The sequence below is a fragment of the Physeter macrocephalus genome, chromosome 17 (genome assembly GCF_002837175.3).
Source record: "Physeter macrocephalus isolate SW-GA chromosome 17, ASM283717v5, whole genome shotgun sequence".
NCBI classification, from domain to species: Eukaryota; Metazoa; Chordata; class Mammalia; order Artiodactyla; family Physeteridae; genus Physeter; species Physeter macrocephalus.
This window is the reverse complement of record NC_041230.1, coordinates 55,160,986-55,176,448: the sequence shown is the minus strand read 5'-3', so window position 1 is coordinate 55,176,448 and position 15,463 is coordinate 55,160,986. Positions and strand designations below refer to the sequence as shown.

At 65.1% G+C, this 15,463-nt stretch overlaps 3 protein-coding genes across 11 annotated transcripts in view; 1 reads left to right on the top strand and 2 right to left on the bottom strand.

Annotated features, from left to right (window-relative positions):
* The window catches only part of LOC114484137 (E3 ubiquitin-protein ligase RNF166-like), a 7,055-nt gene extending 5,733 nt beyond the window's left edge, over positions 1 to 1,322 (bottom strand). The window contains exon 1 of the mRNA XM_028478359.2: positions 1,059 to 1,322. Within this exon, the coding sequence (XP_028334160.2) occupies positions 1,059 to 1,315 (257 nt within the window). The 5' untranslated portion in view covers positions 1,316 to 1,322. The remainder of the gene's footprint in view (positions 1 to 1,058) is intronic.
* A 96-nt stretch (positions 1,323 to 1,418) lies between these two features.
* On the top strand, positions 1,419 to 9,324 carry CTU2 (cytosolic thiouridylase subunit 2). Of its 3 annotated transcripts, XM_024124800.3 has the most exons (15): positions 1,419 to 1,540; positions 2,180 to 2,254; positions 5,425 to 5,503; positions 5,627 to 5,686; positions 6,444 to 6,504; positions 6,899 to 7,008; positions 7,143 to 7,393; positions 7,521 to 7,656; positions 7,847 to 7,978; positions 8,226 to 8,317; positions 8,400 to 8,503; positions 8,605 to 8,737; positions 8,864 to 8,957; positions 9,043 to 9,101; positions 9,186 to 9,324. In XM_024124800.3, exons 1-15 carry the CDS (start codon positions 1,476 to 1,478, stop codon positions 9,259 to 9,261), a joined length of 1,527 nt encoding a protein of 508 aa, XP_023980568.1. In that variant the 5' UTR covers positions 1,419 to 1,475; the 3' UTR covers positions 9,262 to 9,324. The 3 variants fall into 3 exon arrangements, 2 of the variants coding, with proteins under 2 accessions (XP_023980568.1, XP_054935308.1); XR_008615612.1 differs by having other exon boundaries at positions 5,425 to 5,686; positions 8,874 to 8,957; positions 9,186 to 9,265; XM_055079333.1 differs by having other exon boundaries at positions 5,425 to 5,686.
* Positions 9,325 to 9,527: 203 nt separating this feature from the next.
* PIEZO1 (piezo type mechanosensitive ion channel component 1 (Er blood group)) overlaps positions 9,528 to 15,463 on the bottom strand; it is a 57,097-nt gene continuing 51,161 nt past the window's right edge. For 4 of the 7 annotated variants that reach the window (XM_024124870.3, XM_024124873.3, XM_024124875.3 and 1 more), the window contains 17 exons: positions 15,335 to 15,420; positions 14,926 to 15,117; positions 14,579 to 14,837; positions 14,320 to 14,508; positions 13,836 to 14,097; positions 13,510 to 13,618; positions 13,284 to 13,431; positions 12,987 to 13,201; positions 12,690 to 12,848; positions 12,460 to 12,607; positions 10,948 to 11,136; positions 10,782 to 10,874; positions 10,514 to 10,686; positions 10,312 to 10,434; positions 10,157 to 10,236; positions 9,875 to 10,064; positions 9,528 to 9,793 (listed from right to left, as the gene is read on the bottom strand). In XM_024124870.3, coding sequence (XP_023980638.1) covers positions 9,544 to 9,793; positions 9,875 to 10,064; positions 10,157 to 10,236; positions 10,312 to 10,434; positions 10,514 to 10,686; positions 10,782 to 10,874; positions 10,948 to 11,136; positions 12,460 to 12,607; positions 12,690 to 12,848; positions 12,987 to 13,201; positions 13,284 to 13,431; positions 13,510 to 13,618; positions 13,836 to 14,097; positions 14,320 to 14,508; positions 14,579 to 14,837; positions 14,926 to 15,117; positions 15,335 to 15,420 — 2,865 coding nt within the window. In that variant the 3' untranslated portion in view covers positions 9,528 to 9,543. Of the gene's footprint in view, positions 9,794 to 9,874; positions 10,065 to 10,156; positions 10,237 to 10,311; positions 10,435 to 10,513; positions 10,687 to 10,781; positions 10,875 to 10,947; positions 11,137 to 12,459; positions 12,608 to 12,689; positions 12,849 to 12,986; positions 13,202 to 13,283; positions 13,432 to 13,509; positions 13,619 to 13,835; positions 14,098 to 14,319; positions 14,509 to 14,578; positions 14,838 to 14,925; positions 15,118 to 15,334; positions 15,421 to 15,463 lie in introns of those variants that run through there. The other 3 variants (XM_024124871.3, XM_024124874.3, XM_028477446.2) reach the window with 3 other exon arrangements.

Here is a 15,463-nt window from a genome sequence, read left to right as displayed (position 1 = left end):
AGGCTCCGGACGCGCAGGCTCAGCGGCCATGGCTCACGGGCCCAGCCGCTCCACGGCATGTGGGATCGTCCCGGACCGGGGCACGAACCCGCGCCCCCTGCATCGGCAGGCGGACTCCCAACCACTGCGCCACCAAGAAGCCCAGCAACTCCCTCTTTGTATCAGGAACCTTTCAGGTCATCTGCCTTTGTTTGCAAAATGTTCAAACACCGAGCCTGGGTGAATCTCGGCCCCACCTCCTCAGCAACTCTGCTGGCAGCCAAGCCCTCCTGCCCCCTCTCCCCACCCTGCTAATTCACTCAAGAGCTGTATTATTCAGCCACTCCAGAGAGTTGGAGAGCTGACACCCTGATCTCAGCCCCTTCCCAAACAGGCTGGCAGCTCCCAGAAGCCTTGAGTACAGCACCTGGCTGGGAGGAGAGCCACATCTTCAGGTTTCTGTTCCTGAAACAACCCGGCCCTGACGCAGCTGGAAACCCTAGCAAGGTGTGTGGCATCTGGTCCCCCGAGGGCCAGCCTGCCTGGCTGCTCAGTGATCGATGTGACCCAAGTTCTCCATCAGAACAAAACAGCACCAGACTCCAAACAAGCCCCTGCCCAAACTTTAGGGAACTCCTCTCCTCTGCAGTCAAGACAAGCAGACAGCGCGTCCAAAAAAGAGTTGACGGCAAAAGGCACAAGGCATTTATTTACAACTGCCCACCCCAGTCTCCACGGGACCAGATGGAAGGCGACTGGTGCAGAGGTCGTGCCCGCTGCCCTGTGAGTCCCCGGGGAGGCTCATCTATGCCGTCAGCGGCCCCGGGCACTGCCCGTGAGAGACCGGGCAGCGCTGCAGGTCGGTCCTGTCTGCCGACGGGGTGATCGGATCGAGAGCCCGGGGCGGGCGGACGGGCGGGCAGGAGGCTGGGCTGAGGCGGCTGGACGCGCCCAGAGAGCAGAAACGGCCCTGCGCGGGGACACCCGCGCCACCCGAGTACTCGCGTGCCGAGGCGGCTGCAGAGCCCTCCCCGCGGCGGCGCCCGACCCCGCGGCCTCCCGGAGGCCGGCGCACTCACGTGTGTCCGCAGCTGCCGATGGCCACGGGCCGATGGTAGACTTCCAGGCAGATGGGACAGCTGTACTGCGCCTCCAGGCCGCTGTCGCCGCCTGCGGGCCCGCCTGGCGGCTGCCGCTGCTGAGCCGAGGCCACCAGACTGCGGAACATCGCCATCCCGGGGCCCGGCCCGCCGCCGCCGCCCCTGTCCCGGCCAGGCACGGCCCGGCCCGGCCCGGCCTGCGCGTCACGGCCGCGCCGGCTCCGAGTTGACGTCATAGGGAGCGCCCGCCCCCGGCCCGTGCGTCATGACCGCGCCGGCGCCTGGATGACGTCATAGGGAGCGCCCGCCCCTCGCCCGCGCGTCACGGCCGCGCCGGCGTCTTGGTGAGGTAGTCAGGGCGCGCCGCCGCCGCGTACAACGCGACACGGAGCAGCTATGTGCGAGGTGGGCGAGGACTACCGGGAGCCCGCGCCCGCGGGGCCGCCGCCGCCACGGCCCAGGTAAGAGGGTGGCCGCTCCCGCCGCTTTCTTTCCGGCGCTCCCGCAGACGGCGAGCCCTGCCCCGAGGGGCCGGCCCACGCTTTGCGCTCAGGGCCCCGGGAAGCCAGGAGACCGCCGAGGGCGGGGCCCAGGAGCCCCGGAATGTCTGTTCGGGGGTGGACCTCGCTCCGCAGCACTCGGAGAGTGCCTGGCAAGCCCGTGGTAAACACTGTGCGCTCTCGCACTTCTAATTCTTGCAGCCCGTGGGACGGCTTTGCCGCTGACCAGGCTGTCCTTACAGGGAGGCGAGGAAAGTCGGGCTCCCTGTCTGTTCTACCCACTGGCTCCACTTCTTCCTTCCAGGGCCGCAGAGAGCTAGTTGGCTCTCTTCTTGTGCCAGCCCCTGAGAGATTGAGCCCCCTGAGCTGGCTTTAACAGACTGAAATCTCCCTAGGGCCTTGGTCTTTCCCCAGAGTGGTAGTTTAGATAAGATACAAGCCGTGGTTTGTGTGGTGCGGCCCGCCCCCCTCCCCGCCCCTAGTGATCTCTCGTAACAACAGTTTGGGGGTGATAAACAGGTTACGGTCTCCCTGAAGCCCCCGGGAGAGGGGTGTAACCTGTGTTCCTATTCTCTCCGCCCCCCGCCCCCACGTCTCAAGCCGTGAGCAGAAGTGTGTGAAGTGCAAGGAAGGCCTGCCTGTCGTGGTGATCCGAGCCGGAGATGCTTTCTGCAGGTGAGGCATGGAGGTGGCAGGCGACCTGGTACGCACGGTCTCACTCGGTAACCAGGACTACCCCCATATCTGTGGTGGTGTTTCTTTTTTTAAATTAATTTTATTTTACTTTTTATTTATTGTTTGGCTGCGTTGGGTCTTCGTTGCTGTGCGTGGGCTTTCTCTAGTTGTGGCGAGCGGGGGCTACTCTTCATTGCGGTGTTCAGGCTTCTCATTGTGGTGGCTTCTCTTGTTGCGGAGCACGGGCTCTAGGTGCACGGGCTTCAGAAGTGTGGCACACGGGCTCTAGGGCGCAGGCTCAGTAGTTGTGGCTCACGGGCTTAGTTGTTCCGCGGCATGTGGGATCTTCTCGGACCAGGTCTCGAACCTGTGTCCCCTGCATCGGCAGGCAGATTCTTAACCACTGCGGCACCAGGGAAGCCCTTTGGCTTTGTTTCTTGCTTTTGAAAGCATCTTACCACTTTACTCCTGCTTCTGACGTCCTGCTGGCGTGTCTTTGTGTGTGCAGGTTTCCTGTGTGAGTGCCATTCTCCCATCATCCAGCCATTGGTCAGGTGGCAGGAAGGTATTGATGGAGCTTACGGGGAGAGTTGGGAGTGAAAGTGGAGCGTGGTGTGCGGGAAGAGCTCTTTGGGGCAGCTGGAACGCATATAGGGGCAGATTGGAGCATCCTGGGGTCTCTGGCAGGTGCTCTTCATGATGCTGTTTGACTTGTGAGAGAGAGAGAGGGATGGAAGGCGGGCTGTAGCCTCCTCCCAGCTCTGGGAGGACCTTTGGACAGCAGGGGCTTATTCCCAGAGAGGCCTGAGCATATTCCGTCTTATCTGAAGCTCTCTGTGGTCCTGTCACATCGCCCTTGAATCGTAACTTCCAATGTCTGATCACGTTCATTGGATTCATAGGTCCACAAGAACAGGACCTGTCTCCCTTTTTATACCTATGAATTTCTGGTGACGTTGCATGCTTTGTATAGCGAGCGAACACATGTTGAATGAGTGATGGGCTCACATTTTTAAATCGGTCTTCCAGAGTACTGAACTCTGCTTTGAAAAAGTTTCCGAAAGAGAAACCGAAGGGACGGAATAAGTTGTTTTCCCCAGACTTTCTCATACCTGCCCACCTTTGGGGGGGCCTAGTAGACTTGGTGTGTGCCATCAGGAAATACGTTTTAGGCAAGGAAGTCACTGCTTTAAGCATGTAAGAGCATCTAGAAATGATGATCTCTCCAGTCTGCTTGGAGAACTGACAGATAAGAGAGGCCACAGTGACTTCTGGGCCCAAAGCTCCCCCTCCCCCACTTGCTTAGTCCTGGGAAGAGGTGGGAGGCTGATTTTCCAGGTTGCAGGTTCTGGCAGTCTAGGTTTTGAGCAAGTTTCCTCAGTGACGGAGGAAACCCTGGCTTTGCCTGACCCGCAGGGCGCATGTGGTTTCAGGAGCCTAGTGGTGCTGGGGAGACATGGGTGCAGCAGCCACGGGGTCCTCTCTGCCACCACGAGCATCTGTGTCTGCTTGAGGAGCCTCCCGGGGCCCTGACCTTCCAGGAGTCACTCCCGTGGCCGGTCTCCTGGGGTCCCTGGAGCCCCAGTGATTTGCTGCTAAAAGCTAGTTGAGTTACCATCCACAGAAGTGCCTCGGGGTGTTCGGTCGGCAGTTCGTAAGTGGTGCCTGCTGGGCGTTGGCGGGACTGCTGTGGTACCAGCGCGTCCGTTCGGGAAGAAGGAAATACATATGGGGGCAGAGCCCCAGGCTTGGCGCCGCTCCCCTGGGGCCGTGCTGCTCCCTGGTGCTCAGGGCCCTGTTCTCCACCTTGGCTGCCTGCTGGGGAGCGAGCTTGCTTTCTCTCTCTCTCTCTCTCTTTTTCTTCTTTTCCCTCCCTTCCCTTTCTTCCCTTTTTTCCTTTCCTTCCTTCTTTTCTGTCTGTCTTTCTCCCTTTTTTTCTCTCTCCCTTCCGTTTCTCCTTTCCTTCCTTCCCATCTTTCTGTCTTTTCGTCTCTCTCTTTCCTTTCTTTCTTTTCTTCTTTTTTCCTTTTCTTTCTTACACTTCTTTTTTAATATATATACAGCATTTGTTTATTTATCTTGGCTGTGCCGGGTCTTAGTTGCGGCATGCGGGATCGTCATTGCAGCATGCAGACTTCCTGGTTGTGGCGCGTGGACTTCTTAGTTGCCACATGTGGACTCTTAGTTGTGGCATGTGGGATCTAGTTCCCCGACCAGGGATCGAACCTAGGCCCCCAGCATTGGGAGCGTGGAGTCTTACCCACTGGACTACCAGGGAGGTCCTCATTTCTTTGTTTGTTCCCTCCCTCCCTCTTCTCCCTTCCCTTCCTTCCTTCCCTTCCTCTCATCCCATGCGGCTTGCGGGATCTTAGTTCCCCAACCGCGGGTTGAAGCTGGGCCACGGCAGTGAGAGTGCCGAGTCCTAACCACTGGACTGCCCGGGAGCTGCCCTGGGGAGCTTTTAAACGTGGGTGCCTGGGTCTCACCTGATACATCCTGACGTGGTCGGCCTGAGTGGTTCTCATGTGCGGCCAAGGCTAAGAAGCTCTGACCTGGTGAGCCCCAGGCTCAGCTGAAGGCTGACCAAGAAGGCAGAGTCCCAGGCCCTGTCGAAGTTACGGTTCTCCGTGTTTGTGGGAGCCTCCTGGGCATTTCTAGAGGCCAGTGTGGGGCTTTAGGATGCTAGTCCCCTGACCCCACAGCCTGCTCAGTGCCTCCCCATGGGGGTATTGGAAGGGGTCAGCTACTCTGCCTAGGGAAGGGCAGGGTGGCCTTGCCCTGTGCATGCCCTTCCATCCCTTCCGCCAGCTGGGCCTGCCTGAGTAGCTGCAGGTACAGGTGCTGCCTGGGTTCTGGGCCCCTCAGGCGTTGGTTCACAGTGGTGAGAATTGGGGGGTGACCCAAGCGGGCCTTCCTGTGTGATGTGCGGCCCATCCTGGGGCAGCCACAGTTGATGAGAACCCCTCAACCCTGGTTCCCCTCGCCAGTCTTTGGGTGCAGCCTCGACGTCAAAACACTGCTTTTAAGTGTGGAAGTTGCTAAAAGAGAACGTAACCCGGCAGAGCGTCAGGCTGTCCTCCTACGAGGCAGGGGCGGACAGCTTCCCCATCCTCACGGCGGGCGGGTGGCCTGGGCAGTGTTGGCGCAGCTGCTGGTGGTCTGTGTTGCAGGGACTGTTTCAAGGCGTTTTACGTCCACAAGTTCAGAGCCGTGCTTGGAAAGAACCGGCTGGTCTTCCCGGGGGAGAAGGTAGGGTGTGGCACCGCCTCCCGCAGGCGGCCTGTCCCGGCCGCATCCCGCACACCTGGACTCGGGGGCGGGGCGGGGCATGTTGGGGGCGCAGTGCCTCCGGTGGTGTTCCTTCTCCCGCAGGTGCTCCTGGCGTGGTCCGGGGGGCCTTCGTCCAGCTCCATGCTCTGGCAGGTCCTTGAGGTACGCCTGCACCCCGTCCTCCTGCGCCCCGGCTGTGCCCGGCCGAGCTCCAGGGTGGGAGGCTGGCACCGAGGGGCTCTTGCTTGGGGCTGGGGAGAAAGGCTCACTCCCCAGCTAGGACACCCGAGGGCTCTGGGGCGTGTGTACAAGGGGCACAGGCCCTGGAAGCGGTGTCCGGAGTGCCAGCCATGTCCCGGTTTAGCGCCCCATCCCTTTGCTGGACTGCGTTAGAAACACGTTGCTGGGAAGCCGTGTGTGCCACGCCAGAGCGCCCCTCAGAGTGTCCCGGGGCCCAGAGCCCTCCCCGCAGTCCTGGTGTGTGTCAGGACGGTGAAACGAGCAGGCATTTCGGGGGCCTAGAGGGCCTGGTTCTGGCGGGGGGCAGGGTGGCTTCCCTGAGAAGTTTGAGGGGAGACCTGGAGGAGCCAGGGCGCGGCCGGGTGGCCGAGGGGCGCGGGGCAGAGAAACTGGCGGGGGGCATGGGGGCGGCGCCCCGGCAGGCCCAGCTTGGGCGTCGGAGGCCTTGGCCCGCGTGGGACACGCACGGATTCCCTGGGCTCTGTGAGGGGCTGCGGAGCAGTCTGTACCAGGGCTAACGGGAGGCGGCCCAGGGCTCCGGCACGGCGCTTCTGTGCTTGGCCTTCTGCGCTCGCCTCCTGGTCCCCTAGCCCCGGCCGGAGGGTGTGAGAGCAACGGCCCGCCCCGGCTCTGTCCAGCGCCTGGCTGTGGACCTGAGGCCCTTTCATGTCCACCCCAGGGCCTGAGTCGAGATTCTGCCAAGAGACTGCGTTTCGTGCCAGGGGTTGTCTACGCCGATGGTACGTGTGACTGCTTCTCCTCCCAGGCCGCGGCGCTCGGTTGGGCCCACTGACGGCTGGCGCTGTGCCCGCACAAAGCCCTGGCGGGGGTGTTTCTCTCGAGATGCTGCCTGTGTTCGACAGGCAGCACCGCTGCTGTCTGAAATCTCAGACCGTCCAGGATCGGGCAGGAGCATCCGCCTGGCGTCGGTCACAGGGTCAGGGGCACTGGGTGAGAAGGGCGAGTTCGTTGCCCTTCTCTGCCCCCCTTCTCTCCCCAACCAAAACAGAACCCACCAGCCTCTCTGAAAACGCCCTCCAAGGAGACAGGTCAGCGTCCAGAGACTGCTGCCCTCCAGGGTGCAGTGGCCTTGGCCCTGACCTTACTCTCCTTTCTTCTGCCTGGGGTTCTCAGAGGGAGCAGCCTGTGGCCAGAGCCCAGAGGACAGAGCAAAAACCCTGGCCGAGGCGAAGCTGGTCCTGCAGACCGTCGGCTTCCCGTGGCACATCGTTGCCTTGGAAGAGGTGGGCAGGCTGTCCCTGTTAGAGCGCCTAGGGGTGACTGCTGGGTGTCCACGAGGGGTGCCGGCCTGCTTCCCCCACGTGGGGTGGGCTGGCCCTCACGCACTCCCCGCCCCCCACCCCCCCAAATACACAAGGTGTTCAGCCTGCCGCCGTCTGTGCTGCGCTGCTCTGCCCGGGAGCCGGTGGGGACCGAGGGAGCCTACAAGGCGGCCGTGGACAGTTTCCTGCAGCAGCGGCATGCCCTGGGGGAGCAGAGCCAGCCCTGCCCCCAGCACCCCCAGAGCCAGGTTGGGCCACCCCCAGCCAACCAGACTGAGGCTCTGTCCAGACTGTTCAACTCAGTGAAGACGCTGACGGCCAAGGAGGAGCTTCTGCAGACACTGCGGTGAGTCCCCCGCCACCCCAGTGTGCCAGCCCCGTCCCTCCCACTCAGTTCCTGAGACCCTCTCTCCCCTGCCCCCCGGAGTTCTGGGCCTACTCTACCTGGGCCCCTGAGACCCCCTGCCCTGCAGGACCCACTTGATCCTGCACGTGGCCCGGACCCACGGCTACTCCAAGGTGATGACGGGGGACAGCTGCACCCGCCTGGCCATCAAGCTCATGACCAGCCTGGCACTGGGGAGAGGGGCCTTCCTCGCCTGGGACACGGTGCGCCTGCAGGCTGCCCGGGGCCCCGTCCCCACCCTCCTGGCCCCTTTCTCTTGACGCGGTTATCTCCTGAGTCGGGTTGCCCGCGAGGCGGGGGGAGCCTGTGACCCCCCCGGCTGGCAGGGGAGGAGGGGGCGCTGTGAGCCGGTCAGCTGCAGGCAGCAGGGAACGCTGTGCCCCCCACCCCCAGGGCTTCTCAGACGAGCGACACGGCGACGTGGTGGTGGTGCGGCCCATGCGCGAGCACACGCTGAAGGAGGTCGCCTTCTACAACCGCCTGTTCGCCGTCCCCTCCGTCTTCACACCGGCCGTCGACACCAAGGTCAGCGGCGCCCGCGCCACGTGTCGTGCTCTCGGGGGAGGAGGGTGCCCAGCCGGGGGTCACGCACGTGGGGGTGGGACGGTGGGCCGGCACGACCTCTGTCAGGGATGCTTTGTCTAACGACAGGGACGCTTTAGAGCAGCGGCCCTGGCTGGCTCCACCGCAGACCCGGGCTGGTGGCGTAGAGAAGCCCGTGCTCCCTGGTCTCAGTGGGTCCTGACCGGCCCCCTTGTCGCATTGCTCCTAGGCCCCCGAAAAGGCCAGCATCCACCGGCTGATGGAGGCCTTCATCCTCAGGCTGCAGGCCCAGTTTCCCTCCACGGTCAGCACCGTGTACAGGTGGGTGTGGGTGGGCACCGGGAGGGGGGGCCTGGGAGGGAGTGGAGCCCCCAGCCGACGGTGCCCTGTCTCCAACCCCCAGGACGAGCGAGAAGCTGGTCAAGGCGCCCAGGGACGGCTGTGCTGCCGGCACCCCCGGCCCCCGCTGCCTGCTCTGTATGTGCGTGCTGGACGTCGACACTGCTGGTGTGTCCTCGCCTTCACGGGGTGCCAGGGGAGGGGCACCGGCGAGCGGGTGTTGGGGTTCCGCGGCCCCCGAGGTCCCCTCAGCTCCTCTCTGCTTGCAGACAGTGCCACGGCTTTTGGGGCGCAGACCTTCTCGCAGCTCCCCCAGACGCAGCCCCCCGTCGCACAGGCTGAGGCGCCCACCGTGTCCTCCTGCTGCTCCGGGATGGGCGGGGCCCGGCGCTGCTGCAGGCCGTGAGTCCCTGCCTTGTCCTGTCAGCCCCACCCGCCACGGGCGGCACCTCGGGCTGCACGGGGGAGGGGCGCCCTCGGGCCCTTGCTGAGGGCAGGAGCGGCTCTCAGCACATTCTGCTCCCGCAGGGAGGAGGAGGAGGAGGAGGAGGAGGAGGAGGACCCCCGGGCCCACGTGACTGAGCAGCTGTGCTACGGCTGCCGTGTGAACATGAAGGACTTGGTGAGTCCTGGGTGAGGGGGCAGGTGGCCACTGGCCTGCGTCTGGGCCGCGCAGCCCTGGCACCAACGTCAGCTCTCCGTTGCAGCCCTCCCTGGACCCCCTGCCACCCTACATCCTGGCCGAGGCCCAGCTCCGCAGCCCGAGGTACTGCCCGCGCTGCTGGGGTGGGCGGGGGGTGGCTAGGAGGGGTCCTTCTGGGTCTCGGTTCCCACCGTGCGGCTTCCCCAGGGCCAAGGCTGAGCAGCAGATCCAGGAGTACCTACTGGAGGACCACGAGGACGCGGCACGGCCTGGCGAGAGCTGAGCCCGAGGGCCAGCGCCTGGGCCGGGAGGCCCCGGGTCTCACCCGAGGCAGAGCTGGAAGGCAAGCGTGGGCGGGCAGGTGGCCTCTGATCACCCCTTTGTATAAATAAACAGGTTTTAATTAGAAAACTCTACAGTACGAGTGGGAAGGGGGCACTGGGCCCAGCAGGGAGGACGGGAAGAGACCGCAGTCCTGTGCCGGGCCGGGGGGCCGCAGCTTCCTGTGACAGCAGCATCGGGGCTCGGGGGCCGCGACAAGGCTCCGCCCTTCTGCAAGCGGCCGCTAGTCCTTTTCGCGCGTCCACTTGATCATCGTCTCGGGCGAGCGGTACAGGAAGATGAGCTTGGCGTACAGCTCCTCCTCCAGCTCCAGCTCCCGCGTCTCCCGCACCAGGAAGATGTCCTGGCAGAGCTTGAGGATGCGGTCCACGCAGGGCAGCTCCTCAAACATGATGGAGTGCGAGATCTCGCTGAAGAAGCCGCGCACGAACTTGCCGATGACCAGCACGATGGACACGTACAGCCCCATGATGCTGCAGGGGGACGGTGAGGGGGTGTCGGGGCTGCGGCCTGGCCCGCACCCCAGCCCCACGCCCCGGCCCCGCCGCACTCACCCGTAGCCGGCCAGGAAGCCCAGGCTGGGCGGGCTGACCTTGTCGCTGAAGATGACCATGGGCAGCAGGTTGCAGCCCGCCTGGCACTCCTGCAGCTCGATGACCCACCACTCGAGGAAGCCGGCGGCCCCCGAGCCCACACGCTCCCTGCGCAGCTGGATACGCACGCCGAGGTAGTCGGCCTCCTCGTCTGGGTCGGAACCAGGGGGCGTCAGGCCACCGCCCTGTCCGGGGCCGAGGCCACGGCCAGCACCCCCGCCCTGGCACCCCTGCCCCACTCACTGGGCTGCAGCTGCTTCACGGGGTTGGCTTCAGGCCCGTTGGGGGCGCGGACGTACTTGGGGAAGAGGTGGGGGATGACCCTGCGGGGAGGAGGCCGGCAGGTCAGGCCCGGCCCAGCCCTCCCGCAGCGCGCCCGGCCCCCAGGCCCCACTCACACGGACTGGTCCGAGGTGCCCTCCAGCAGGCTGGCCAGCTGCCTCCGGGCGGTGCTGTTGGGGGCCAGGCTCAGGGTGTGCTTCTCGTTGGTGTACTCCACCGTGCCGCCCTTGGCCAGGTCCCTACGGCGGCACGAGGTGTGACCCCCACGGGCGTGCTCCCCCGCCTCCCCAGCCCGGCCCCTCCCGTGCCGGCACGCACCTCTGCAAGTTCCAGCTGAAGCGCAGGGCGATGGCGGCGGTGCCGTTATACAGCTCCCGTTTCATCTGCTCCCGGCTCGGCGGGCTGATGCGCCAAAGCGCCCCGGAGCTCCCCTCGATCTGCGCCGTGACCACGTCCTCGGGGCCGTACTGGCTGATGAACTGCATGGCCAGCTGGGCGGAGGGCGGCACCTCAGCGGGCGCGGCCGGGCCCTCCCCCTGGCGGCCGGGCCCCCCCCCCCCCGGCGCCCGCGAGTGGGAGCACTCACCGGGTGGGGCTCAAACTGCTTGGACAGCTCCTCGTAGGCCTGGCGCGTGAAGGGCACGATGGACGGCTGCTGGGCGCTCGTGGCGAACAGGGGCTGGCGGCGGGGACACGGTCACGTGGCGCCACGGGCGGCCGAGCCCCCCCCGCCCCGGGCGGGGGCTGCTCACCTCGTAGCCACCCAGCTTGAGGGTGACGGTGACGTCAGTGGGCTGGTTGACGACGCCGACCACGGACCGCACGAGGGACATGAAGAGCAGCGGAAACCAGATGATGGCCACGAGGAACAGGATGATGAGGCCGCCCATGCCGTACTTGACGATCTTCTTCTTCTTCTGCCCCTTGGGCTGCGGGTATTTCTGGGGTGGGGGACGTGGCGCGGCACAGGTCACCCGGCGCGGCTCTGCGCCGTGCCCTGAGCAGCCCGCCTCCCTGCTCCGTGGCGGCGGGCGCCGAGGTCTCAGGCTCGCCCGTGGCCCCCACGAAGTCGAGCCTTGACTGAGCATTGGAACTGAAGCCGGTGGGGACTGGGGAGTAGAGCCCAGAGCCAGAAACGGACCCTTCCTTTGCGACTCTGCAGAGGGGCGGCTGACGCCCACAGAGTCACGTTGGGCCCTTAAACCCTCGGCAGAAGTGACCTCAGAACCTAAGACCTGAGATGGTAAGCGCCTTCGGGGCAAACCTCCCTGAGAAGGATCTAGTGTTGGGAATACACAAAGAACTCTCACAGCGATAGAAAACCACCCAAGTGAAAGCTAGCAAAAAACGAGAACGGACGTCTCTCCAAAGGTGGTACACGAGGGACCGACAAGTACAGGAAAAGATGCTCGACATCGTTAGTCACCAGGAAATGAAAGCAGAACCGCCTCACCCCTACCAGGACCGGCGAGACAAGACAGTAACAAGTGGGCAGGCAGGATGGCGCCCCCATCAGGCAACACCCACGCGGCTCCTCGGAAGGGGAGCCTGGAGCCCCCAGAGGCACGGAGCTCCACTCCTAGGTGTGCACCCAGGAGAAGGGGCCCGTGGCCACAGTTCTGGACGTGAATGGCCATGGGGGCGTTTTTTAGGACACCCAAAAAGCTTATTACGGTGGAATACTACTCGGCCCCGAGAAGAAATGAAACCGTGACACGGCTGCGTGGATAAACCCGGGCCGCGCCGTGCCGAGAGAAGCCAGCCACCGAAGGCCACGTGTCCCGTGATTCCACGTAAATGGCGCGACAGGAACAGGCACACCCTGTGTAGAAGATGAAGGGGGGGCCGGGGGCTGGGGACTGCCTGCTAGTGGGAACGGGGCTTCTCTCTGGAGGACGGGCACTGTCTTAAATTGTCTGTGCTGACGGTCGCGTAAGTCTGAATAGACTAGAAACCACCCAACTGGAGGTGTGTGGGTTTTATCAATAAAACTGCTGAAAAACCAAAAACCCAATTCACATTTTAGCGCCCACACCATGACCCGTGCTAGTGAACCAAGGGCCCAAGAAGCCAGGCCTCTCTGCGGGTGGCCACCCCAACACGGCCACATTCACTGTCCCCTCGAAGAAGCCCCTTCTGGCCTCCAGGAAGTTTTCAGGATGATGCTCTCTGGACTCATGTTTCGTGGGCTGTGGACCCCAGGAGGGACCCCAGGTGGGGAGTGACCAGTGTCCCCTGCTACCCCCGCCTCAGGGCCCGGGCACCTTTTCTGTCTCGCGGCTACACTTGATGATGAAGATGTTGGCGTAGATGTCCTCCACGCACATCCAGTTGGACAGGGACAGCGTGGTGTCCGTCCACACCCAGTCCATCACAGCCCGCAGCTCCACCAGGAATGGCACCAGCCGGAACCTGCCGGAGGCCGGGGCACCGTCAGGAGGGCCGGTGGGGAGGGCAGCCCTGCCGCGGGTGCCCGGGCCACAGCCACACTCACCCCTGGAAGAGGAAGAGGTTCAGGTGGTTGTACTTCTTGGTGAGGAAGTTGCCGAGGATGCGGGTGGGGTAGCCGCAGCGGATCTGGTAGGCAGACAGGGCGAAGTAGATGCATTTGACGAAGTACCACAGCTGGGCCACCGCATTCTGGCTGAACATCCTGGACGGGACAGGAAGCCAGGTCAGGGTGCCTGTCTTGAGGCCGGAGCTCCAGGGTCCCCGACCCAAGCCTGCTTCTGCCGGGCACCGGAAGGAGCGTGTGTGTGTGTCCAGGCGGGGCCCGAGCCCCGGCACCTACCGCTCCGTGACGGCAGGCAGGATGAAGAACATCCAGAGGTGCACGGCCAGCACCAGGACGACCTGGAAGGCCAGCTTGCCCAGCACGGTCTTGCGCAGGTAGAGAGCTCGGTCAACGACCATGGTGCCAAACTGGATCAGCAGCATGACCAGGAAGGCCTCCGGCACCTGGTCGTCTGACAGGGAGGACGTGATGTCTGTGGCCGCCGAGTGCTTCTGTGGCCGGGGGAGCAGAGGTCAGGGGCGCGGGCGCAGCTCTGGGGCTCTGTGCTCGTGGGGGCCCTGAGACCCGACTCACCCCAAAGGCCCAGAACCCGAAGATGATGATGATGAAGTCGACGACGTCGGCCAGGAACATGAGGGCGTAGACGTCGGTGGCCGCGCGGTACTTCGTGTGCAGGATGTCGTGGAAGAAGCGCCGCACAGGCCAGTACGCGCTCCGGGCCCTGCAGGCGGGCGTCCTCAGTCCAGGCACCCCTCCTCCCACCCCCCCCGGCCTGGGCGCTCCCGGCCGGGTCACTCACAGCGACAGGCAGCAGCTCTGCAGCCGCAGGCCCAGGGCCCTCACTCTTTCGCGGGGGCGGCTCCGCCTCGTCTCGCTCTCTGCAGCCGCCGCCTCGTCGTCCTCGCCTTCTGTGGGGGAGCAGCCGCTGCTGACGGAGCCCACGGCGCGGGGCTGGGCCCAGCTCAGACTCCTGACCGTCCCGAGACCCCCGCCTCACAGACCAGACTGAGTGCGGGGACCACCCCCCTCCACCGATGGTCACCAGCACCGGCCGCCAGGGACGCGGCTGGGGCGGTGGCTCCACCGGGTGGGCCGCGACGGCTGTGCGTGGCCGGGCCCTCGTACCAGTGGCTGCCTGTCCTCTGGGTTCTGTGCTCTCCTTCCTCCTCTTCCTGAGACGCAGGCTGACGCGCCTCTCGTCACGGGGCTCTGGGGGCCCGTCCTTTGCTTCCACCGGGATGTCGTCCTCGGTGGGGGCCCTGGCCGCCCCTGGCTCCCCCTGGGGTCCCAGCGGGGCCGGCTCCTCCTCAGCCCCCTTGGCCTTCCCACTACCCCTGTCGTGCTCCTTCAAGAGAGGGTCCTCGTCGTGGTCCCAGAGGCCGTAGCACTGTGGAGGGAGGTGGGGGGGCTGGTGAGGAGGCCGGCGTGGCCGCACTGGGCAGCACACAGAGCGGGCGAGGTGGCCAGACCCACGCTGGGCCTCGCGGCGTCCGGCCTGCCGCTCGGAGCAGGGTGGCTGGGCGTGCGTGCGTGCGACCACGCGTGCCGCGTGCCTACGCGTGTGTGCGCGTGAGCGGCGGCTGCCCTGCGGCGGGGCGCGTGCGCTCACCAGCAGCTGGGCGCGGTGGAAGAAGAGCGCCATGAGCTGCAGCAGGTCGTACTTGACGTAGCTGTCGCTCTTCTCCAGGCCCAGGATGCGTGGCGGGAAGTAGGGCTTGTTTTCGTAGCGCCGCAGCACGGCGTGGCTGTTCCAGGGGAAGAAGCCAAACTGGAACAGGTACTTGGCGACCACTGTGACCTGCAGGCGAGCGGGGTCAGCGGGGCGCCAGCCCCCGACCCCCAGCCCACTGCCGGCCGGCGATGCCCACCTCGGTGAAGACAATGGCCGTCATCCAGAAGCGCTTGCTGGGCCGCGGGATGGACAGCATGGCCCACAGAAAGACCAGCACGGGCAGCACCAGGGAGGCGGCCGAGGCGGTGACCATGTGGTTGAGGATGATGACGAAGTAGCAGAGCAGCTCCGAGTGGGCGGCCACGCACTGGTACGCGGCCTCCAACAGCCGCAGCGCGCGGCCCTGTCCCGCCGCGAACCGCTCAGCCTCCTCCAGCTCCGGGATGTGCAGGCACCTGCCGGGGGACCGGGCTCAGAGCCTCTGGGGCCACCAGGTGGGCCTGGGCCCACCGGCCCTCCTGCCGTACACCCCTCCCCGCGCACCTGTCCAGGAGCAGCTCGCTGGCTGTGCGCGTTCTGGCGCGGCCGCCGGCGGGAAGCTCCTGGGAGCCGTGCAGGGAAGCCCCGGGCTCGGTGACCATCTCCTCGCTGCTGCTGTGGGTGTTGTAGCTGTTGCTCAGGGGGCTGCTGATGTCCTCGGTCACGCCGCTCAGTGGCTCCTCCGCCCCCAGCCCGCTGCAGGAGGGGCGGGTCACAAGGTGGCCTGTGCGCCCCTCTGGCTCTGGGGCGGCCCTGGAGGGCTTCGGGGTCTCGGTGGATGAGGGCCCAGCGGCTGCCTGCTCCTGTGCAGCAGCCCAGGTGCTGGGGCCGGACCTCATTCTGGGCCAAAGACAGGCCAGGCGGGGCAGGGTGGGTCCCCGCTCCGAGCTGAGCCCCCAGACCCCTCTCCTACCTCGATGGTGTGCTCAGTGCATCACAGATCATCTCAGCTTCGCTGGCATACAGCTGGTCCAGCACGTCCCGGCGCACCTCTCCGCCCTGCAGGGCGGCGAGGGGCTCAGGGCAGCCGCGGTGGGCGAGA

Bases quoted from the DNA above. Each gene is read 5' to 3' on its own strand.
- CTU2 (XM_055079333.1), top strand. From the start codon at position 1,476: ATGTGCGAGGTGGGCGAGGACTACCGGGAGCCCGCGCCCGCGGGGCCG. The intron at 6,505-6,898 runs GTACGTGTGACT...TGGGGTTCTCAG, and splicing joins AGGGGTTGTCTACGCCGATG to AGGGAGCAGCCTGTGGCCAG. The intron at 7,009-7,142 runs GTGGGCAGGCTG...CAAATACACAAG, and splicing joins ACATCGTTGCCTTGGAAGAG to GTGTTCAGCCTGCCGCCGTC.